The sequence below is a fragment of the Tursiops truncatus genome, chromosome 4 (genome assembly GCF_011762595.2).
Source record: "Tursiops truncatus isolate mTurTru1 chromosome 4, mTurTru1.mat.Y, whole genome shotgun sequence".
Taxonomy (NCBI): Eukaryota; Metazoa; Chordata; class Mammalia; order Artiodactyla; family Delphinidae; genus Tursiops; species Tursiops truncatus.
In genome coordinates this window covers 26,612,047-26,637,306 of record NC_047037.1, presented here as the reverse complement: position 1 = coordinate 26,637,306, position 25,260 = coordinate 26,612,047, and the positions used below count along the sequence as shown (strand labels likewise).

General features: G+C 48.7%; 1 protein-coding gene across 1 annotated transcript in view; it reads left to right on the top strand.

The window, feature by feature from the left end:
* The window catches only part of CLSTN2 (calsyntenin 2), a 634,053-nt gene that overhangs the window by 521,479 nt on the left and 87,314 nt on the right, over positions 1 to 25,260 (top strand). The window contains exons 6-7 of the mRNA XM_033855350.2: positions 7,213 to 7,398; positions 18,136 to 18,384. Coding sequence (XP_033711241.1) covers positions 7,213 to 7,398; positions 18,136 to 18,384 — 435 coding nt within the window. The remainder of the gene's footprint in view (positions 1 to 7,212; positions 7,399 to 18,135; positions 18,385 to 25,260) is intronic.

Genomic DNA, 25,260 nt, shown 5'->3' with positions numbered 1-25,260 from the left:
CAGTGCTGTGTTAACCATGCCTTCTACCGTCGGCATCCTGATGCATTGACAACTGGGGACTTGCTGAGCCTGGAAGGACTGCCCCTCTCAATTAGGTAATTCCTAGAGAGAGCAAACAACTTACCCTTTTGCTTTTCAAACACTAACCAACCGACCCAGAACCCACATCCCCATCCACCTCTTTTATCAGGCTCTCATACTCCAGCCAACATTCACCTGCCCTACTCACCCCAGGGCCAGGTACCAGACATCGAGGGACAGCCCCTACGCCCCAGAGGCCACTGAAATTATACGAACTAGGCGATCCTAAGGCTGCTTACCCTGCCTCGCCTCTTCCTTCCCATGCAAACCACAGTACAGGCCCTTGCCTATGGTTTTCCCCTCTCCCTCTGCCTCCTGACTGACCCTGTGCTTCTCCATGTGCCCCCAGTGGTGTGGGCCCCCTCGCTTTGGGACTCGTGAGTATAACAAATTCTCTTATCAATGGCAATAATATCCTGATCTGTTGGCCTTATCACACTTAAATAATAATACCACCTATATTAAAACAAAGCCCAGGTTACTTCCCCCAGGAAGCTGCCTCTGATCACCCTGGTCGGGATAACTTATCTCTTCCTCTTTGTTCTCTGGGACCCACATTTTGTCCCTCTGTCCCTCTGTCTGCCTGAAAGCTGGCCATGTGGCTGCCTCTGCCCTGACCGTCAGCACCATTCAGTTAAGGGTTATGAGTCACACTTCTCTGCCTCCCTTGCCTGGGGCTCTGCCTGGCACATAGTAGGTGCTCAGTAAATACATGTCATCTAGAATAAAGATAAGAATGATACAAGACTGATGATGGTAGTGGTGGCAGTAGCTCTCTGTTCCTGGTGCTTTGCCTACCTTTTCTCCAATTCCCAAAGCAGCTCTGCAAGGTAGATTTGTGTTGTCATCATTCTACAGATGAGAAAATGAAGCTCAGGGAGGTTCACTGATTTACCTAAGGCCACACCGCCAAGAAGTGGCAGAGCCATGGTTCAGACCTGAGTCTGCCCAGCTGCAGAGTTAACACTCTTGAATTTAGTTAAATTGAATTGAAGTTAATTCCACATCGTGTGACACTGTCAGAGGTGATTCTCTGAGTGGGTTGATGGAGAGGTGGCAATCAGGAATGTTCTAGTGTTCTGCAAATGAGCACCAGCCCTAAGCCAGCTGCCGAGTGATCTTTTCAAAGCACAGTCTAGATTCTTCATGGCCTCACTAAGCACCCATTTATGGCTCTTCACTGGCCCTAAGATGAAACCCACACCTCTTAGCCAGCATCTGTCATCTGATCACTTACCTTTCCAGCCCATCTCTACCTCTTTACTCACCCCCAACTCAGAGGTACTGGACGGCCAGTGGAGGCAAAGATGCTCCCTATTAAGCGTGGGTACCTCCCTGGCTTTGCCCTGGGGGAAAGGAAGTCCCTTGGTGCCAAACCAAAGCCACTTATTTCTAAGAGAAAGTCTTGAAAGATGCCAGGTGGTTGATGCCTGCAGAGACTGGTTAGAATGTCAGCTGCCTGAACAATCCCTGATCAGGAGCGAAAACCCCTTTCCTATCCCTCCCACTCCCGGCATCCCCACATCCAGCCACTTACCTTGTATGAATCCTAGAAAACCCGATGCTTCTTCCTCTGCTAGAAGGTGAGACCAGGAAGAGCTGGAGGCCCTTTGAACATGAACAATAAAGGAAAAAGGAATGTTCGGACACACCTGTGTCTGTCCCTCTCATCCTTCTGCGTCCCTTCTGAGTTCAGAATTGGAACAATGGACCTGAGTGTCTTGGATTACAAGAGCCCTCAAAGGCTGTGCTTTCCAGAAGTCTCTGATTAGCTTTGTTCCACCCACAGGCATCTAATAAGAGCATTCCAAGTGGTTAATATTCTCCAGATGAGAAAATGTATGTTCCCCCAATTCAGCAGGAGTTATAATGCCATCATCCTGTTTCTAAATCCTTAATGCACCGAGAAGGAATTTAGCTCCTGAAGGCATTCCAGTGCTAACCTTTTCAGGAATACTTATGATGTCATCGAGCTTGACTATTAAAACAACAGGTGGTCTACTTCCTTTCTCTTCATTTGAGAAAACAGTGGAACCACAATTCATTAACTAATCTCTAGGTCCTTTATACATTGAAAAGATTTTGTTTCCAAGCAGGACAGCTCAGAGAAGTTTAGGAAGCTTGTGAACCAAGGAGTGGGATGTTTCTATCATGAGGCTTCAGCAGGAAGGTTGCTGTGTTGGGCCCTTAGCCTTCAACGCTCACGATGAGCCCACGAGGAGGTGTAACTATCCCGAATGTACAGATGAGGCCACGGAGGCCCAGAGATGACAACTGTTTTGCAAAAGTCACATGACCCGCATTCGGAGGAGATGAGATTCAAGCCTAGATCTCTCCAGTCTTCAGTGTCCAAGCAACCCCTCACCCACACAAACTGCCCCTAAGGTCAAGCAGTGATAAAACTGACAACACTCCTTGATCCTTCACGAGCATCAGAGATTATCGTCTTTTTTTTTCATATATCAGTGCAAATTGAAGGTTCAAAAATGAATCTGGGGACTTCCCTGGTGACACAGGGGATAAGAATCCGCCTGCCAGTGCAGGGGACACGGGTTCGAGCCCTGGTCCGGGAAGATCCCACGTACTGCGGAGCAAATAAGCCCGTGCGTCACAACTACTGAGCCTGCGTGCCACAACTGCTGAAGCCTGCGCTCCATAACAAGAGAAGCCACCACAAGGGGAAGCCCGCGCACCGCAATGAAGAGTAGCCCCCACTTGCCACAACTAGAGAAAGCCCACGCGCAGCAACAAAGGCCCAACACAGCCGAACAAATAAATAAAATTGAAAATCTTGAAAGACAAAAATGAATCTGTAAAACTCACCATTCTCAGTTCCAGCAAATCCTCAGAATCAAGGAGGAGCTATTGTAAAAGAGCCCTGTGACTGTGGGCAAGTCACACCAACTCTCAGCCACAGTTTTCCATCTGCACAATTAAGATAGTAGCACTCATGGACTTTCCTGGTGGCGCAGTGGTTAAGAATCTGCCTGCCAATACAGGAGACACGGGTTCGAACCCTGGTCCGGGAACATCCCATATGCCGCAGAGCCTCTAAGCCCGTGTGCCACAACTACTGAGCCTGCGCTCTAGAGCCCGTGAGCCACAACTACTGAGCCCGTGTGCCACAACTACTGAAGCCCGTGCACCTAGAGCCCGTACTCTGCAACAAGAGAAGCCACCGCAATGAGAAGCCCGCACGCCACAACGAAGAGTAGTCCCGGCTCGCCACAACTAGAGAAAGCCCACGCACAGCAATGAAGACCCAACGCAGCCCAAAAATTAATAAATAAATAAATTTATTTTAAAAAAAGAAAAGATAGTAGCACTCACTCACTGGGTTGCTGGGAGGATTAAATGAAAGAAGAGACCTAAAAGCCCTTAGCACCTTGTAGGTGCTAATAATTTTATGTCTCCTTATTTCCTGCAATAAATGTTATTGCATAAATAATCACTTAACAATAATAACTGTTGAATATGTCCCTTGTGTTTGACGCTGAAACGACTGCATTTAATCCCCCCAGATCCTGGGTGGTAGGTGTGACTTTTATTGAGACTCAGGGTGGGTAAGTAGTTTGCCCAGAGTTCACACAGGAAGTGGGAGGCCTGGAATTTGAACACAGACACCCTGAATTTAAAGGTCATACTTTTAGCCATCCTGCCATCCTTCCCTCTGGAAAATGAAGATGAATAGATATTTCATGTGACAAAGGCTGAATTTGATGACTTGCATTTTGCTCTCTTAATCCCCACCCCAGCTCCTTCTTGGAAAATGAAAGATGTTTGTGTGAGCTTCCCACTGTCTCCAGGACGCTACACTCAGAAAGCTTCATTGATTTCTTTTACTATATGGTTGCAATTTTGCCTACGCTTCATAAACCCTCAAAAACAAGCCTCATGAGGTCACCAAAGCAACTGGCAGGTGTGATGATCCTAAAGTTCTTCTGTGCCTGATTTCTCTTCAGAGAGGGACTCATCCCCTCTACCCAGGGGCGGCAAAAAGAATTAAAACTTTGCTAGGACTGTGCCTCCACTGACTTTTCCTTCGTTATTTGTTTGCTTCTTTATTTACACTCCTTCAGAAAAGGACTCGATGTGGAATTTCTCATCAGAGATAACCACTAAAATATCTAGATGAGAAAGAGAACCCACAGTCCCCACAGAATAAAGGGAATCGATACTGATGTAAGGCCATACCAAGGTCCCCCTGCACAAAACCATTTCCCTGATTATTTTTAAATCTGTATCTCTAAAGAAAAGGAAGATCCAGGGAGAGAAGAGTGAGGAAGGGAAGGAAAGAGGCCCCCTCCTTGACACCATGTTTAATTATTGGGAAGAGATTCCTCCATTATCAGTTCTGGACCACTTGCCTTGCTGAGGACAAAGAAAAGCAAACATGTGATGGGCTGCTGTTGGGATGGATGGCTCTGCAGGACTGAGGGTAGGGGCAGACGGAGGCAGTACCAGAGAAGCTACAAACAGGCTGTGGCTTCTCTCTCTGGCTCAAGAAGGGATGCCATGGCTGAAGTCAAGGTTAGGTCTCTGAGGCTTCTCAGATCCACCTGGCAAACATTTCCTGTGCTCAGAGCTAGGTGTGGAGGGATCAAAAATAAACGCACAATTTCTGCCTTTAAAGAGTTCTTCGTTACAGGAAGAGGCAGGCACACGAATGGATAATTCCAAGATGATATCCTACAGGATCCATTCACACTTCCTACCACTGTCTAGTGAGCATGTGCTCTGTGCCGGCCATTGTGCAAAATGATGGGGATTCAGGGTAACCGTCAGCTTGGCGTCTAATACTGTAGTCTAATGGCGAATATGCTGTGAGAGCACAGAGGAGGGTTTCAACCCAGACTGGAGAAATCCTGAAAGGTTACATGGGGGCGGTGACGGACAGAAGAGAATAGAAAGGGCACTCCACGCAGAAGAAATGGCATGATTGAATGCTCAATAGTATGAAACATTGTGTACCTAGGACACGACGAGACTTGTCATGTGCGGACCTCTGCTTACAGCACTGTGAGTTTTAGATATATCTAAGAAAAAGCCCTCCTGTCTACCAGTGATTGGTCCTTTAGATTGACCTCTAGAGCGTGGGCTATAGCAGCTTCGTGATCTCATCCTCCGGGAGAAGACACAGCTCCGCGGAGCTCTGAGTAAAAACATGTAATTGGGTGTATTCTCTTTTACTTGTAGTCGCTATCATTTAAACATCCTCCCATGGCAAGTTCCCTGGTGATGAACCCCACAACATGGTGTGCAATCTTTGCTTATGGCTCAGAGAAACCCCTTAGAGTATGGCTGGTTAATGCAGGGGTTCAGAGCTAAACCCAAATTACCTGGTTAGCTGGAATGTGGCAGGGTTGCAGTGCAGGGGGGATGCACGTCTCCTTTGCTCGCTGGGGAAGGAATAACATGGACTGGGGCCCTACTGCATGTCAGGCCCGCATGGTTGCACCTGGCCCTCAGCCCCCCAGTGTGGTCCCTACTTCACTGATGAGGTACCTGAGGCTAGGAGACCTTCACTAACCTTCCCAAGAAACTCCTGACCTGATTGAGTCAAGCCAAGATCGTTGCGGCATCCACTTCAAATGAACTTCTCTGAGGCTTCCCATGGGCGTTCATCCTTGACGTTCAGGTCTCGGCTCAGACAGGAACTCTCTCCATCTATGGAGTCACTCTCTGTCACCACTTTTCCTTTCCTAGCACTTACCCTCCCTGACAGGACAGCATGGACATATTCATTATCTGCCTGTCTCTCCCAGCTCCACAAGGCAGGGACCCTTCCTGACTCCTTCACTGCTGTATCCGTGATGCTACAAGCAGAGCCAGGTACATAAGAACCCCAAACAAATAAATACTTTCTTACCAAACGAAGCCATCTGACAGTCCGTAAGCCCAGCCCTTCCACTCCACTGGTTTCCTCAAGGTGGCGGCCGGTGGCCCATGGGGTGTTTGTGGGGAACCCCTGGGTGGCTGATGAATGACCCTACATGCAGGACTCTCTTGAGTTTCTCAAGGGTGAGGGCAGGCAGTCCATGGCTTTTCATTTCTACCTTAGCAAAAGGATACCATCTAGCAATGTGACAGATGTTTGAGATTCATAAACTAATAGTACCACAACTCATGTTCCTTGATGATGCAGACTTCTACCCACAAGCCTGGCTCAGGCTGGCACAGACCTCTCAGGCAGCTGTCGCTCTCAGCAAGCGCTGTTGCCAGTCCCCATGAGCGTGGCCTCGACTCGCCTCTGACTTTCAGTGGCTGCTATCGTTGTTTCAATGCATTCTTGTGTACACTCACGCTTGGTGTGCATTTTTGTTGATTGCTCTGTTTCGTGTGGTACCATTTTGATTGTGATTTTGTTCCTCTCCAGCATTGTATTGTCTCCAAGTTATTTTTCCACTAAAAAGCAGGGATAAGACCATCAGCCCTCCTTAAGTGGGTCACAGTCCTGAATGTTCGGGAAAGAGTCCTTGCACCTCACCTCGTGGCCTCATGTAATCCTGAATTACCTTGCTCGCCTTTATTTTGTGACCAGAGGTATACGTTCCTAAAACTCACCTTGCTGGGCAAAACGGGGAAAATGGGGCAAGGGGCTTGACACTCGAAAACGTCATCAGTGACACGTAAAAAAGAGAGAGAGGGAAAACGTTAGCACGGTGTTACTTTTACACAGGTTAAGTGGTAGAAATAGATAAGTACTACAATAAGTAGTACTTGAAGAGACCTGAGGTTTGCTTGTGGAAGTGGACACAGGAAAGGTTGCAGCTGGTACGTTACTGTGAAGAGGGTTTTCTGATGGGAATGGAAAGTTGTAACAGTGGTCCAGGCGGGTGTGGCTTTTCACACGTGGTGAGGGGAGCCGCTGGTAGATGTTTGAGGTCTGTGCACGTGCCTGTTTTGGACATTCCTACATGGCTCGGCTCAGCTCAGCTGGGTGCAGGTTTCTGCATTCACCTAATATTTCTCGTGCAAGAAATCTTGCATAAGCAAATGTGAAATTCCCATTATCCTCAAATTGTTTCCTAATATATCAATTGTGGTGGAACAAATTCACGTTTTCAAAACACGTGTTATAGCGGAACTGTCTGTACCTGACTTACTGTCATTCTTCCCTTGTTTGCTCAGATTGGACCAAGAGGATCGAGTACCAGCCTGGCTCAGGGAGCGTGCCCCTGTTCCCCAGCATCCACCTGGAGACGTGCGACGGGGCTGTGTCCTCCATCCAGATCACCACAGAGCTGCAGACAAACTACATCGGGAAGGGCTGTGACCGCGAGACCTACTCTGAGAAATCCCTTCAGAAATTATGCGGTAGGTTTTTCCCTGTTGAGATTAGTTTTTAATTATTTTTTTAAACAATATATACAAAGCATATGTTATTATATTATGAAAGAATCGCCCCTCCCCACTTCATCGGTATGTGTAACCTCTGGATGGATACTGTTTACTTATCATGGTTAAAGGGTCAGAGGGCACAGGTTTTGGCATCAGACACACCTGATCAGATCCCACCATGGACCAACTGCATGGCTGTGGGCAAGTGATGTGACAAAGCCTCTATTCTTCATCAGTAAAATAGAGATTCATGACCTCATGTGTGTTTTTTTTTTAAATTAATTTATTTATTTTTGGCCGCGTTGGGTCTTCGTTGCTCTACGTGGGCTTTTTCTAGTTGCAGTGCGCTGGCTTCTCATTGTGGTAGCTTCTCTTGTTGCAGAGCACGAGCTCTAGAGCGCAGGCTCAGTAGTTGTGGCGCACGGGCTTAGTTGCTCCGCGGCATGTGGGATCTTCCCGGCCCAGGGCTCGAACCCTTGTCCCCTGCATTGGCAGGCGGATTCTCAACCACTGCGCCACCAGGGAAGCCCGACACCATGTGTTTAAGAGCACCTAGCACAGGGCCTGAAGGAACAGGGATCCCTTCCACTGTGTTGGTTTACAGAGAGGTGCCTGCCCAGGGGCCAGTGTGAAGGGTGGTGTCAGCCACTTGGGGAGAGGTGGGTCTCCTCCCCCAGGACTAGCTATGGAACTTGAGGGCTTAGTGCAAGTGAAAGTGCAGGGCCCTTTTCCAAAATTATTAAGAATTTTAAGGCAGCAACAGCAAAGCATTAAAGCAAGCTGGGGGCCTCGTGTGATTGTTCAGGTCACAGGCCGGTGAAGCCAGGCCTGGCTGCCCAAGTCAGAAGAGAAGAGCGAGGGTGAGAGTGGAGGTGGGATCTGGAAAGTCCAAGTGTGGGGGACAGAGGGCTTGCTGTCCGCAGCTGAAAGATGGCGCCCCAAGATAGGAGCAGGCCGGAACTAGGAGCCAGGCTGCTGGAGGTTCTGTACAAGGAAGCTTAGCTTTATTGAGCACCTGCTGTGTGCACCCTCCTAGAATCTTCACATGCCCTACGCTAAGTTCCCCACTACACTGAGGAGGGTCTTATTCACCCAGTTTTAAAGATGGACAATTTGAGGCCCAGAGAGGAAAAATGACTTGTTCAAGGTCATGCAGATAGAAAGTGACAGAGCCAGACTTTGAAGGTAGGTTTGTGGGAATGAAGGGCTCTTTGGCTCAGGGTCTGTGACTCCGGGCCAGGCCTCTGGAGCTGGAACGTAAACCGCTCAAGTCAGCTGTGGAATAAGATACTCAATACGGGGGGGACGGTACCATGTGCTTGGTAAACCACACCGTGCACGGGTGGATGGGTCTCCTTCATCCCCACCACGTATACTTCATTTCTGTTCTCTCCAAGAATATTCAGGCCCTCACACTGACTCTCCAGCTGGGCTGTGGGCAGCTTAGGAAAGAGCTTCCTCTTAGACGGGGCCTACACTTGGGGGTAACTCCATCCCCACCAAAGGAAAAGGAGACTCCCGAACACACAGCGTAGCCTGCATCCTCTCCTGGGGACCCCTCCACTACTCTCTTCAGGGCAGTTTTTCTCTCTCAACATTGACACACACACTCATGCACACACAGGTGCATACAGGCACACACAGGTACACACATGCATACACAAATATGCACATACGTGCGTGCGCCCCCCCCCCCCACACACACACCTTCACACACACAGCTCTTGCCCAAAGGACCAAGTGACAATTTGAGAACTGAATGTGAAACACACCCTGCTCGGGTATCACCGCGTCCTATTTGTCATGTCACCAGGCCGGCAAGGAGGGCATGTGGGAAGGCACGTTTTTCCAGAATGATGCAGGAGATTCGGAAAAACACCACGACCTCCATATTCCAAACTGCTCTTGTGAAAATGGCTGTCAGGGGCCCGCAGTATTGAGAAAGCTGCCTCTGGTTCTCTCCTTCAGTCCGGGAGCGGAGAAGCCAGCTCCGCTGACAACTTACTTTGAATGAATATCCCATTTCGCTCCCCGCGCACCTGAATTATAAGTCAAGTCCACCCCGTGCCACCACGGGTGACGGTCATTTCCTAAACTCCTCCAGGTTAGAAAGAGATGATGGAATCAGCTTGTTAAAGATCAGATGGGCCCAAGGGCGCACACTGGTGATTTGATTCTGAATGTTGCGAAGGGGAGACCAGGAGATAGGTAGAGTGAGAAGGATTTTCTGAGCGAAGAAACTTTTGAGCCAGATTGCATCTGGTTGTTAGCATAGCTCATTGCTTCTGGGCTGCCAGCCTCGCGGGGCAGGAAGGCAGGTTAATTCAGTCAGGAAAGCACTTTCCCCTGAGATGCGAGCTTATCTGGTGCTGGGAGCGACCATTTGTTAAGAGAGGTCTGCCCGTCTTTCTGGTGACCTTCCCGGCAGTGCCACCCTCCCATCGCACTTCTGGAAACCCTGAGTGAGCCTGACGGGCAGGGCCACTCCTGCCTCCAGATTAGGAGTCTGACTCTTGAATCGGCGGAGGGAGAGTTCAGGAAAGAAGGGCAGGAGCAAATGAGTGAGACAGATGCCCATCTGCTCTGGGGTCAGCTTCCTCAGGCCCCACGCGCTCTCCAAACCATGAGGGGAAGGCAGGCCAGATCGCTTCTAAAGCAGAGCCTGGGTTGTAATTCCTGACTCCCATGGGGCACCTTAGGTTCTGGAGACAAGCTTCTCTGTGTTTTCAGTGGACGGTCGACAAGTTGCTGGCGGGGTTTCCCAGCCAGGGAGCCACCATGACACTTCAAGCCCCGACGTTCATGCATTTTTCATTCTACAAATCTTTATTGACTTTGGGTGGAAACAGGGAGACCAATTAAGATGTTATCGTCATAGTCTAAGCAAGAGAGAATGATTTCTGAACCAAGGGAGTGGTGGTAGGGATGAATTTAAGACAGATTTAGGAGGTAAGAGTCAATCACTGATTAGCTGTCAGCAGTGAAAAAGAAGGAATCTTAGAAGATTCTAATGTGAGCATCTAACTGGACGAGAGTGCCACCAGCCAGTAGCCACCAAATTCAGGGCAAGGGCGGATTTAGGGGGCAGTGATGACTGGGCCTGTGGAACATCCAGGTGTGGGTGCCTAGCTCTAGCCTGGCTCTCCACACCCCGAGGACCCACCTCCATCCTGCTGATCCGTCCCTATAGCCCATTTCCCCCTGCCGTCCTGCCTCTTCTTGGCCAGGGTACCCCATCTGTCGCCGTTCCCAGTTCATTCCCATCCCTAAGCCTTTGTTCATGTTTCTTCCCCCTAGAATCTCTCTCTCCTTCGCCATTCCAAACGCTTCCCTTAAGTCAATATTCGCCTGCCCTCTGTGCTCGCCAGGGTCAGTCCTGGGGCGCTTCCCGGTGTCTTTGAGTTCTGGCGTTGCTTCTGTGACATTTGTTGTTGTGCGGTGAGCCAGGCAAGGGTGTCTCCCCAGAGGCGCCTTGTGGAGGTCCGGTCGCTGCCCACCTGCTTCTTCCTCCTGCAACGTCGCTCCACAACGAGCAATGATGGGATCCTGCGTAAGGGGCCGTCGGACAACAGCTGGGCAAAGCTGCTGTCGGGAAACACCGGACAGGTGCAGTAGCACCAGAAATGGCTTCTTCGTTTCCAGGGGAACACTGGACGTCAAGCATATCGCTGCCTGCAGTTTGTGCATGGAAACACTTCCATTCCATCTTGAAACAAAAACGATACAGGGCCTTGCACCTGTGTCCCCTTCAGCTTGTAGGACCAAACTTAGCCTAACATGGTCCCCCATTGCCACTGGCTTACATGAAGCCAGGCCTCTTGGGGAAGTTGGACAAGCCGCTTATCACCTCCTCTGGGTTCAGAGATTCAAGATGAAGGGATCTCCCATCTCAGTCCCAGGCTTTCCCGAGGTGAAGTGTCACAGAACTGCCTTGAGTATGAAATGCATGATGAAGCCCCAGTGACTCTTGGCCAAATTAAACTTGACATTAACCAGAGCCCAAGAAAAGGCTCACTTCCGTGCCCCTGAGTCTCTGCATATTACAATAAACAGCAAAGCAGTTTGTGACACATATGTCATTCGGAGACCAGAGGCCAGGGCTTCTCCTCCCTGGAATCACAGGCTCCTGGCATCTGGCCGGCACCTCCCCATATGACACTCGGGGTCAGCTGCTTTCTACATGTAGAGTCAAGAGCTCTGAAGACAGGTCCTGTTGAAGGCAAGGCTGCAGAGAGAGACCCTTCTGCTAAATCAAGGGATTGAGCTGTCAGACCAGCTCAGATTACCAGTCGGTGAGCTGTTCACGGGATTTATACACTTGTGGGTCCAGGAGGTCTTCGTAGCAAATCCATTCATTCATTCATTCATGTATTTATTAATTCAGCAAATATTTGTTCAGTGTCCAAATGTTCTAACTCGTGAGGTTATCTAGAAGTTAGTGAGACCACTTAACAATTCAGTCTCCTGGGGAAGACAGACATGTAAAAGAAGTTCAGTCCATGGCTTTCTGCTACACCGTGCAGCGTAACAGAGCTTGCCCTCACTGAGAATCACAGTTCAAGGCTTTTATACCTTCAGAACACCCCAACCAGGGGAAGCCATCATCAGTTCCTCCAAGATGCCTCAAAACAGCTGGAGCTTCCAGGGGGGGCAGAACCAGCCCCCCAGTCATAGCCAGCGTTTCCATTCTCAGAGAGCTGAAGTGGGCCTCTGACTCTAAGGAAAACTGATGCATACGTGTTGGGAGTCCCATTAAGTCACTACTCATACATGAGCAAGTGTGCACACACTGACCCGCGCGTGACGACAGTGAGCAATGGGCTTCTCTTTGGATATGACTTCTTTGCAGTCAATTACGCAGCTACCATACAGCAGGCCCTTCTATTCCTGGAGAAAGTTTTTGCCTACAGTGGCCTTTCCCAGGCTGGTCAGCAACTGGGTATCCACGGCTCTACCCCAAGAGCTTTGCTGACCACCCTCATCCAAAGCCCAGCGTGCTTCACCTGGACAGTTCAGGGCCTTTGAGGAACCCCTCTTGTCTAGGATTCCAGAGGTGGAATGATAGTCTGATCAACGGTGTGAGCTCTGGAAAGGACATCAGAAAGTCCTCCACATCTATCCTGAAGGTATGCAGATAGAGAAGTGCAAATGGTAGCCGCTGATGTCAGTCACTTAATGTGGTGTATCAGTCAGGATAGGGCAGGTTATGCTGCAGTAACAAGTGATCCCAAAATCTATTGGCTTCAAATAACAAAGGTTTGTTTTCTATTCCTACCACATGTCCTTCTCGGGTTGACTGTGGCTCTGCTCTACGTTAGTTTCCCACTGGGATCCAGGCTAACAGAAAGGCCTCTATCTAGAACATTGTTGATCTCATGGCAGATGGAGAAAACATGTGATGAACCATGGACTGGCTTGTAAAGCTTCTGCCCTAAGATGACACGTCACTTGCACTCACATTTCATTGGTCAGAGCAAGTCACAAGGCCAAGTGCTATCAGTGGGTCAGAAAAGTATGTTGAGAACAGAATGCTTTCTATCATCATGTAGTTCAAGTACAGCCTTTGTCAAGAGGGCCTCCCTGGCTTCCCCTGAGACTCTCTAGCGATGAACTCTTCCACACGCCAAAACTAAAAGACTTTCTACTGGGTGACTAGAGGTAGGGCCCATTTCTATCTGGTTCGTTGCTCCATTCTCACCACAGTACCTGGCATAACTTAGACATTACATAAGCGTTTAATGAAGTAACGTGGAGTTGCTATTGCTAATCGTGAGAATACTCCATAGAATGAGGCCTGTGTCCTTGAGCACAATCGTTCCTCTCCCCTGAGACCCTCTCCTTCTTGCCATCCTTCCCCCTGCCCCATGATGGACCATGAGGAGGCATGGCTGAGGCTCCATGTCTGTCACCATTGCCACAGGCCTACCGTGAAATGCTAAGGACACTCTGCCCTCACCAAGGCACCAAAGCAGCATGCAAACCCAGCAATTAAGAAGTCCAGACGGTGACCACTGTCCCCAGGCTCCATGTGGGCTCTGGCTCCACTGTGCGTCCTGAAATCTGCCTAAGTCACCCCTGTCTTTATCTACTTGCTGACTCAGAGATGCTTCCCCACCCTGATAGGGCTCAGGGCCTTCAAACCAGACCTCACCTCTGGTTGTCAGCCTCCTGCACTCAGGCTGCAGCTGCTGTGCACCAGACCAGTGTGAACTCTCAGCAACGTGGTGGTCCCAGGGACCTTTGTGAGTGTTCCTAAGGGTGTCTTAAATACACACTGGGGCTTCCCTGGTGGCGCAGTGGTTGAGAGTCCGCCTGCCGATGCAGGGGACACAGGTTCGTGCCCCAGTCCGGGAAGATCCCACATGCTGCGGAGCAGCTGGGCCCGTGAGCCATGGCCGCTGAGCCTGTGCGTCCGGAGCCTGTGCTCCGCAACAGGAGAGACCACAACAGTAAGAGGCCCGCGTACCGCAAAAAAAAGGAAAAAAAAAAATACACACTGATGTGCAGATGTTTCTGTTCCACCTTTCTGAGTTATGCATCCTGTTTACCCACTGCTTTCCATGGGATCCTTTGGGGAAAGGAGCGAGAACTTCAGGAGAAAGGAAAATGTCTCTCAGTTTAAGTGCACTGAAAAAATGAAATACAATCTGTTGAGTCTGTGAAAGCCTGCACCATCTGGTAAAATGCAGAGTGATGCTTCCCAGGAGGCAACATCCGTGGGTCAGGTAGGGTGGCACGCTGCTCCCCTCACCAGGGAAGACACACAGCTCCACAATGATGGCCTTGCCAGGGCACATGCCTCTCTGTGGACAGCCACCTGTCCAGGGAGGTGGGGTCCTGAAAACTGGGCTGGGCTTGGCAGGACACTATGCTGTGTGATAGAAAGAACATTGCTGGGGGTCTGAGAGCTGGACTTGCCTCTAGCTAGCTGAGTGGCTGTGTGATCCTGGTCAAGTCATTTCCCCTCTCTGGGCCTCAGTTTCCATGTTTGTAAGATGTGTAGGAGGTTGGGGGTGGGTAGGGATATATTGGGAGTATGGGATTAACAGATGCACACTACCATATATAAAATAGATAAACAACACAATTTACTGTATAGCACAGGGAACTATATTCACTATCCTGTAATAAACTATAGTGGAAAAGCATCGAAAAAAGTATACAAATATATACATATGAATATATGTATAACCAAATCACTTTGCTGTAAGCTGAAACTAACACAATTTTATAAATCAACTATACTTCAATTTTTTAAACTGTGCAGTAGGTTGCAAGATCTCCCTCCAGGTTGTTTGAGGTGGTGCAGCGGGAGTGTGGGCTTCAGGGCTGGCAAACCCTGATGACGGCTGCCCTTACTAGCTGGTGTGATTCTAGGCTCGCTGAGCTTCAAGTTTCTTATCTGTAAACTGGAATCATAATCGTATTCACCACATTGATGAGTAACTAAGAAAAAGCATTGAAGTATTTAATTCAGGTCTGACACTCACTCAGTGCCCAATAAAATGTTCCAAGGAAACTAAGAATAAAGGTCTGTCAAAATTATAATTCAAAAATATACATGCACCGCTATGTTCATAGCAGCACTATTTACAATAGCCAAGATATAGAAACAACCTGAACGTCCATTGACAGATGAATGGATAGAGAAGATGTGGTATGTATATATAATGGAATGTTACTCAGCCATAAAAAAAGAATGAAATAATGTCATTTGCAGCAACTTGGATGGACCTAGAGATTATCATACTAGGTGAAGTCCGAAAGAGAAAGACAAATACCATATGATATCACTTATATGTGCAATCTGAAATATGACACAAATGAACTTATTTACAAAACAGAAACAGACTCACAGACATAGAAAACAGACTTGCAGTGGCCAAGGAGTAAGGGAGGTGTGGAGGAGGGATAGAGTGGGAGCTTGGGGTTAGCAGCTGTGAGCTATTACCTATAGAAAGGATAAACAACAAGGTCCTACTGTATAGCACAGGGAACTATTTTCAATACCCTGTGATAAACCATAATGGAAAAGAATATAAAAAAGAATGTAGGGGCTTCCCTGGTGGCTCAGTGGTTGAGAGTCCGCCTGCCGATGCAGGGGACACGGGTTCGTGCCCCGGTCCGGGAAGATCCCACATGCCGTGGAGCGGCTGGGCCCGTGAGCCATGGCCACTGAGCCTGCGCGTCCGGAGCCTGTGCTCCACAACGGGAGAGGCCGCAACAGTGAGAGGCCCGCGTACTGGAAAAAAAAAAGGAACCTCAAAGGGTGGAGTTCTGAGCCCTGTCAGCCCTGCCCTGGTTCCCCCATGCTCAGGCCTGCGGCTCTGTGTGGGCCCTGTACTGGGCCCTGCTAGATTGTGTTGGCTGCTCTGGCTTGAGCTAGAAGTCAGGAGCCCTGGGTGCTCAGCCTGCGTCTCCCTGGCCACCTGAAATTTCGGGAACCAACACATTCCCTGTGAGCCCTAGTCACCAGCTGTCGTCATGCTGGACAAATCCTGGTGTCTGAGCCAACTCACTCATGGGGCAGAGCAGCTGTTGCCAGGTTGCATTATTCTGGGGAGTCCTAGGCAGATGAACTTGGTCCAAAGACTACATATCTCCCATTCCCCAGCCACCCCCAAATCTCTACCTGCTACCACCTTGATAGAGTTCTTCTTTCAAATACCTATGGAGGGTGATAAGCTTTAAGGCTTTGTTAGTCGTTAAAACATTAGTGTGAATTAGCTTATCAGATAAGTAAAATGGACATCAAGTAAGTCTCAAGGATTATAGGAGAACAAGTAATATTGATGAGAGGTGGGGGGCATGAACAAGAGGCTGGATGGACAGGCTCATGCGAGCATTGGGTAATGCCCGGAAGCATCTCACGGAGGCACTGGGTAGAAGAAAAGGCAGTTATAAACATGGCATGCTACCAGGCAAAAGCCCCAAGAAAAACGCATTAATAACGTAGTCAACGCTGCCCACACTTCCCCTTGATGAGCATAGCTGCAGGGTGATCGTAAATTAAGAAACCGGAATCTCCACTCCCACCCCCCACCCCGCCACATCTCAGTCACTGCAGGTCCCAGAGGCCTTTCCCAGGGCGAGCTCCTCACAGGGCTTAGCAGAGCATCTGCTCTAAGGATACAGATGGGTCACACAGCCAGCTTTCAGCTGCAAACCCATGGGCATCTGTTCCAAGGCTGCAGGGAGAACTGGCTAGGTTAAACATTTTCAAAGAAGTACATCGGTTTCCAATATGGTACCTTCCTGAGGGATTTTCATGTGTCATTTTAACTGTAGATGTTTGTAGTGGCTGACTCTGAAACGCAGCCCCTAGGTGACATGAGGCCCTGATATACCGAATTCAGAAGTCCAATGATCCCAGACAAATGGCAGGTAATACACACACCCACTGTCCATTAAACCCATTTACGACTGCCGGGTCAGTGCTGTGCCAGGTGGGAGCCCACACACACTTGGTCCCCTGCACCGAGGATACTTTGAACTCCCTGGCTCTTGTTTCCTGGTATCAGGAAGCCCCTGACCTTCCTCCTCCCCTGAGTAGCTGAGCCCTGCCCCTCTGTGTGACGTAAGGATGCAGAGAACACTGCTGGCAGCACCTGAGCTTCAGTGGGAAGTCCGTGGCGGCCCAGTTATCCTCCCAGCTGGGCCATCCTGTCTTCTGGGCCAGCCTTGCAGGCTCACTCAGCTCCCCCCTCCACAAAGCTGTTGGTGTGATTCTCCCAAGACACAAATCTGTCTATGGCACTCCCACGGCCTCAGGATATCCTTAGCCTGGAATCACAGTGGTAGCGGAAATAATAACAGCTCTAACAATAACGACAGGGTTATAGCTAACGTGGAGTGAGCTCCGCTCATCGCGTGTCAAGCATGCTGCCCCAAGTGCAGGTGCTGTCTCTTCTTCAGTTCCCACAACAGCTGGGAGGGCAGGTGGCAGAGAAGGGGGTGGAGAGTCGGAAAGGTGAGGTCACTGGTCACAGTCACAAGGCTAGCAAGCCAGGCCGCCACCAGGCATCAGGTTCAGGTTCTGCTGATTTCAAAACCCATGTTCTCAACTGCTATACCGTTTGGCCTAAACGAATGGTTGGAAAAAAGCGTGGTGAGTGCAAAGTGACTCATACTCTTTCTCGCGGGGTCAGGACCTGAACTTTCCCCGTCACAGCTCTGATCACACTGCATCCCAGTTGTCTGTCGATGTGTTGGGTCTGAGCTCCTCCAGGTCAGAGACTGTGCTGATTCACGTTTACGTCGCCGGCACCCAGCAGGGGTCTTGGCACCCGACTGGTGCCCAATAAATGGCTGACAGGGTAACGGATGGATGAGCGCGTGAATGAATCCATCGATCCGAATCCAACCCTGGCCTTCTCCAGGACCCTTGTCTGCTTATCGAAACCCCCAGGGTAATCTCATTTCTCTAATTCCTCCAGCACTTTTTTCTTGTATAATAGTTAATTGCACTCTGTCCTCCCACATGCAATACTTTTGTCTGTAAGTTACTGGTGCCTCTGCAAGCCGACGGTAAGCAACACGGGCAAGGATGGCATTTAACCCTTCTTTTCCCGAGTCACCTAGCTCGGGCTGAGCACCTAGCTCTGGGTAAGTACGCCGAGTAGTTCATTCTGACCCAGGAGCAGAAAATAGAACGTGAGGACACCCACCCTGGGAGGAATGACCCTTTGTTCTTTCTGTCCCCATCCCCTGCAGGAGCCTCTTCTGGCATCATCGACCTCTTGCCGTCCCCCAGCGCCGCCACCAACTGGACCGCAGGACTGCTGGTGGACAGCAGCGAGATGATCTTCAAGTTCGACGGCAGGCAGGGTGCCAAGATTCCTGACGGGGTTGTACCCAAGAACCTGACGGATCAGTTCACTATCACCATGTGGATGAAGCACGGCCCCAGCCCTGGTGTGAGGGCTGAGAAGGAAACCATCCTCTGCAACTCAGATAAAACGGGTGAGTCTTGCATTTCCTCCTGGCATCTGCCCCCTCTGTCCCAGCTGGTCCGGCACGGCCACGGCCACCAAGGGTGGGGGAGAAAAGCGGGAGTGTGACGGGGGCCCTGGGAAAATATTCTGGCCTCTGTTTTTCTGGCTGATGATTTCCTCGCCTTGGGGTAGAGCAGGACCAGGAAAGGGAGGCAGGGTACAGACACAAAGAGTCAAAAAGCTGGGATTCGTGGTTTTCAGACTGGGTTCTTCAGAACCCCAGTGTCCCCAGAAGTAACTTAGGGCTGCTATATGAGGTGGGGTTGGGGGAGGAGGCTTCATCCTTACTTCAAGCAAAGCAGCTCTACCTTCACGGTATTATATCAATATATAGACAGATTTCCAGAAGTTTATTTTCAATGGAAGGGTCCTGCTAATTTACAACAGCAGTTTGAAAATCACTGCTGTGCATGACGATGATAGCTAAGCTTTGCTAGGCAGTTTTCATCTTGCGGAGCCTGTGTAAGGCAGTTCACAGCTTGGTGGTTAAAAACACTCTACCACCATGGGCTTCCCTGGTGGCGCAGTGGTTGGGAGTCCGCCTGCCGATGTAGGGCACACGGGTTCGTGCCCCGATCCGGGAAGATCCCACATGCCGCGGAGAGGCTGGGTCCGTGAGCCATGGCCGCTGAGCCTGCGCGTCCGGAGCCTGTGCTCCGCAATGGGAGGGGCCACAACAGTGAGAGGCCCGCATACCGCAAAAAAAAACCACTCCACCACTTATTGGCTGTGTGATCTCGGGCAAGTGGGTTAACCTCTCTGTGCCTCACTTTCTTAGTCTATAAAATGGGCATTATAGTATTATCTACCTCATAGGGTTTTTATCAGCATTCAATGACATTGTATGTATAGTGCAATAGAACAGTACCTGACGCACCGGAAGTCTAATCTGTGTTAGCTCTTCCTATTCTAAACAGTGCCTCACATCTCTACAAACAATTCTACGAAAGCATTATTGTGTTTCCTGTTTTAAGGATAAGGAAACATCCCTGAGACTTTAAGTAACTTGTCCCAAGTTATTCAGCTGGTAAGTATCAGAACTGGAATGTAAGCTTAGATCTAGCTAACTCCATCGCTATGCTCTGGTCACCACACCCCACATGCAAACACACACACACACACACCACCCCACATGCAAACACACACACACACACACAAATACTCTGATATCTTATGAAAATGTTATGTCTATCTTAAATTATAAGTCCACCTTTTCCCATTTCAAATGCTCCTCTTGTTAAAATACCCCAAATAAATAACTACTCTACACTACAGCTGATAGTGCAGTGAGAAGACAGGATAGAAGAACGGCTGACCGTTCAGCTTTGCTGCTCAACAGCCAGAGTTCCCATGGCAGCTTTTCCACTACTTAAGGAAAATCAAGGAGTTGCTAATCTCACTGAGCCTTAGTCTCCCCATATGTAGAATGGGGAAAATAAACATGAAATAAGGTATGAAATCCCTTAGCAGCTCCAGATAAAAAATCTGTGCTCGACTAATTAACCTGATGTTGTTATTGTCATAATCATTATTATTTCTAGTTTTATTCCACATTATACAACTACCAGGACCCCACATTTCCTGTTTCAATCAATATTTGTGGTAAAAGCCAATGTATTTTCTAGATACAGAAACGGAAACGGGGGGAGTTGCCCAGCTTTTCCCAGTCATGTGGTGACTCTGTGTCAGAGCCAGTGCCAAGGATTTGTTTTCCTGGTCCTTCGTATAGGAAGGACGCTGTAGACACGCTTAAGGTGGCACTGAGGTTTGGGCCTGGGTCCAGAGCTCAGCCCAGGACCGCAGGAATCACCCTGGGGCCCCATCTTCGCAGTCTCTGGTGGGCTGTCCCCTCCTTGATCCAGGGCCAGCATCCAGGAGACAATGGCTTAGGAGTACACAGATGTATGCAAAGTAGCCCTGGCTGGAGTTAGCGCCCACACACACAGAGTCCTTTCTGAAATGTATCAAACACCCCTGGGAGGCAGGCCTGACACATATAGACCTCTGGCTTACACAGGAGGAAATTAGAATATGAAAGGTTGAGCAACTGGCCAAGGATAACACAACTGATTATCAAAGGAACAGACTTGGCCCTAGCTCCTCCGGCCCGCGTTTCAGGTCCACGCTACTAGACCAGCGGCTCTTAACCCTGCTCTGCACTAGAATAACCTGGCGACCTTGTAGAAGTACCTAGATGCCAGGGCCCTGCCCCAGCTCAGGAAGTCAGAGTCTGGGCGATTCTTTTGTGCAGCCACGGCTGAAAACTCTGCATTAGATGATGATGCCTCACTTTCATCAGAGCAGCACCCCGAACAGGCATGTCAGCCCCTCCAACCCACAGGTTCTGGAGCTGCTCAGCTTTGGGCTCAGTATAAAGTAACCCTTTGCAAATCAGTTCAACGCTGGCACAAGAAAAGATGCGGAAGATTTTTCTCTGCCTTAAAAATTACCTATAGATATCTCCTTGCCCTAAATAAAAAATTATCAGGAACAAATTAAAACTCGATTAGAGCTTTTATATGTCAGAAAAATGTCCAAGTTATAAAAGCTACACATGTTTATAATGGGCAGCCTAAAAAACACAGAAGAGTATAAAAGAATACAAAAGTCACCTAAAATTCTAATACTTGGAGGGATTTTCTGTTAACAGTTGGTATATTTCACTACCAAATGAAATCTTATTTTTACTTCTATGTATATGTAGAATGTTGTTACAGTTTTCCATCTATTTTTATAATACATGTGATACCATTATGTTATGTTTCTCTTAAATAACATTACATATATCCAGATCATTTCTCTATGTGATAAAATGTTCTTTAAAAATAAGAATTACATGACAGTCTTCTGTCATTAGGCTTTATTGTACTTCATTTAATTGGCTCCCTTTTGTTAGACATTTAGATTGTCTCCTTTTAAATGCAAACAAAACAATGCTGTAATAGGCATTCTTGTACTATATAATAAGCATTCTTGTATATACCTGTATGGACGCTTCTCATTATTTCCTGACCAGAAGCTGAATTACTGAGTCAAAGAATATAAATGTTAGGAAGGCTATCGACGTAAATTACCAAGTCGCCCTTAGTGAAAATTGCACTCGTTTCTGTCTTGCCCACTAATTAAAACTTACCAATGCTGGCCTATCATGAAGTAATTTATTAATAGTTGGAGAGCAGAATTGATTAGTCGCCAAGGGCTAATTGCAGTTTTCAGAAAGAAAGAAAACCACTCTCACCACCAACAAGAAGCATCTCGATGACTAACAGCCTTTCATCAGTTTTTCCTCTTGCCATTGTCCAGCAACCCCAGGTGGGGCTGGGTAATGAGGTCGCTTAGCTTTGCTCAGATATTCAGGGACTCAAGGTACTTCAATTATTTATCGCTGCCCTTTTCAACCACAGAACAGAAAGTTAGAATAGAGGGTTGAACACAGAAGGGTTTTATTAGCTAGACCAGAAAGCGGTGTATCTCACTTCTACTCACACTTTCTGGGCCAGAATTTGTTCCCAAGGCTCCACCTAACCATGGGAGAAGCAGTGATGTGAGTTAAGCTACGTGTCTAGGAGCAAAGGAAACAAGGTTAGCTGAATACCCAGCAATGGCTCTACCGCAAGGATACTGCATGAGGCACTGGTGCCCCCTCCAACACCATCTTTGTTGGCCCTTTTCTTTCCGTTCCTGGTGTGAGCAGTTTCTTTCCTGCCCTGTCTTAGAAACTTCTCTCCCAACACACATCTGCTCCTTCTGTAGGACCCCTTCTTCCTGGCATGCAGCTCTCTTGCTAACTCTGCGTTTCATCTGAATGATACGTGCCACCTGTAGTGCTAGCTACTTTCATACAGGGCTTTCCAAGACAGAGGGGCCAACCTAGTCCAGCAATCACCAGATGACAGAGGCAGAGGTGCCAGCCTGCTAGAGTGTGCTGGGGTGGTCCCCCAGCCTGCTGGGAAAGAAACACTCCCACACTTCCAGAGATGCCCAGAAAATCGCTCAGAGAGACCGAGGTTGTCTGAGGTAGAGAGGAGGTGGGAATCTCACTCCCAGCTGCCTGTTGGCTGAGCTGCAAACACTTGTACATCTGCTCCAGGCTGGTGTTGGAGCAGAGCCCAGGAGAGCTCTGGGGAAGTTTGACTCGTGTCCCAGGAGTTTAGGGTACATGAAAGCTGGACTTGACTCTTGCCCAGGGGGTGTGAAGGCAAGAGGCTGATGGGGACTGCCTCAGCAGTGGGGTGAGAAGAGAGGGGCAGCGGAGCAGGGGCGGCCCTACTACAATTAGACGGAACACAGATGTTTCTGTTCTAATCATGGGAACCAAGTGGGCAACCAGAAATGGTCACAGCTACAGCCAAGAGGTCTGCATGCCAGGAAGAGGGGATCCATCAGGAGGAGGAGATGTGGGCGGGAGGGAGAAGTGACCAAGGGAGGGCAGGAGCTGAGAGGAATCATGAAAGACGTCAATCATGGAAACATCACTTACACCAGGAATGGAGAGGTAAGTGCCAAGAAAGGTGGGATTGAAGCTGGCACTAATGTCCCAGGAAGGACTGCCTCACTTATCAGATCAATTCCTATGTAAAGATTAGAACAGGCCCTTTCTTATGGGTTTAGACGAGGGCTAAAATCATATTTCACCGGGGCCCAAACCCACTTCCGTGGCCATGGGGGGATCTCTACAGAGCCTCTCCAAAACCCAGCCAGTGCACCCCTGAAGCAGCCCATATGTAGACACCCACGTGACAGAGGACACTGGACATCCCCGGGAAAATGAGAAACTTCACTGCTGCTTTAAAGAGACTCCACTTCTTTCCTTCTTAGCTGCTTTCCCCTGCCCCTGACCATGACTGGAGCTGGAGGAGGTTCGGGGAATGAAGGAAGAGTCAAAGAACACACCTTCCTCATCCTTTCCCCACGGGCGGCCACCAAGCCATGGGGCGAGGCTGAGGAGCGAAGATCTTTTAACTGATGAGACATTGGTGTTTGATCTGGAGAGAACCCTTACGGACTATTTTAACATCTGAAAGTGACCAGAATACATTAGGATCTGCCAGAGACGTGGGCAAAGAAACGGAGGGGAGTTGCCAGGGACAGGGAAAGAAGTGAAGCTGATTTCTGAGTGTATCATGTTACCAGCACAGTGAAGAGCCAGTTACCCTGGTGTGGGTGGTGACCCCAGGGACGCAGCTAACGGCGGGTGGGGGAGGGAGGACCCTCTGGAGGGAGGCCAGGAGTTACTCCCATGAGATCTGTCCTTTCATTCTTCTTCCACCTCTTCACCACAACCTCTCCTGACTCCAAATGAAGCTAAGGGGGAGAAATCTGCTTTCTATATCTTTCTGATAGCTATCAGCAGAAACTATAGGATATCAGCTTAAGCAATATTGAGGGAAACAAGAAGTATTTAGTAAAATCCCCATAACCAGACCTGGGTGGTTTCATCAGTGCAGAGGTGGAGTGGTCACCCGAACATTGGCCTTGACCAAACCTACAACACTTGGCAACTGAACATTCTCCTTCCTTCCATCCTTTGGTTGCATCCTGAATAATGGTAACGCTTTTGTGAAAACGGCATCTGATACTATTTTGTTATGTCATCATGGTCACGAGGCAGTGTCATAGTCCTTGTAATAACTAACAGTCATTGAGCATCTGTTCTGGGCAGATGCTTTACACACATTTCCTCATTGTATCAATTAAGATGCTTTCAGTTACAAGGAACAGGAAATACAGATCAAACCGATATCAGATGATTAAAAATCAAAATAGTAACGGGAATGTAGGGTTCTTGTAACTAACAGAGCTAAACAGCTTCAGGTAAAGTGTGATCAAGGTGCTGGGTCCTTTTCTCTGCAATTTTTCAGATCTGCTGCCATATGTATATCAATTTCATGTTAGCAAATATGACTGCAGCAGCTCCAAGCTTCCCAGTTATATACTGCAACTTCTAGAGAGAGGTGGCGGTCTCTTCTATTCGCTTCCTGCTAAGAGATAGAGAGTTCTTTCCCAGAACTACTCAGAACAGCTCCAGAATCACTGGCCTGACTTGAGTCACTTTCGTGACAGAAGCCCCATGGCCAGGAGAATGGGCTGCGCTACTGAGCACGGGCCTGGGTCCTGAACCACTCGCTGTGGCAGGGGGCTTTTCATGAGCTTATTGGGCTGAAACCAACTGAAAGCCCATGCCTAGAAGTGGGACTGGTGTTGATTCCTCCCACTCATACCTCCACGGGCAAGGTTTCTAGAGGATGTGCAAGAATCAATCACAATATCCTATTCTCATGATACATCAGGATAGCCCAGCATCCCTGTCATGATACAGTGAAGGAAATCGAGCCTCTAAGAGGCTGAATAACTTTCTCAGCATCATCTAGAGATACAGCTCCACCCCAAGTCTCTCTGAATCTAGGGCCCATGCCCTTTCTGCTGTATCTGGTCACCTGCTCATTAGCCCAGTATTTATGAAACATGTGCATCATATTAGATTTCTGTGTGTGCTACTTTGTGTGAGTCCTCTGAGTACTGGTCGAAGAACAGCTCCCAGGGCTGTTATCTTGTGACTATAGGACATCATGGCTGGGACCCATGGTGTGATTTTTTTTTTTAAGCGGGAAAGGAAGTTTTTTTATCAGGGGAGAGAAAAGTCCCATCTGTTGTCTGTGTATGGGGAAAGAAGTATTTATTCATTGCTTTGGAAATTCAGGGAACCATGTCTAACACTGGGAAATCAATGTCCCCTCCTCCCAGCAACTAAAAGTGAGGCAGCTTTCCTTCACTGCACACAGATTAGGCAGAAAAGGAGACATGCTCTGTGGTTGCTGTTGGCAAGCCTGGTGAAATAAAATAA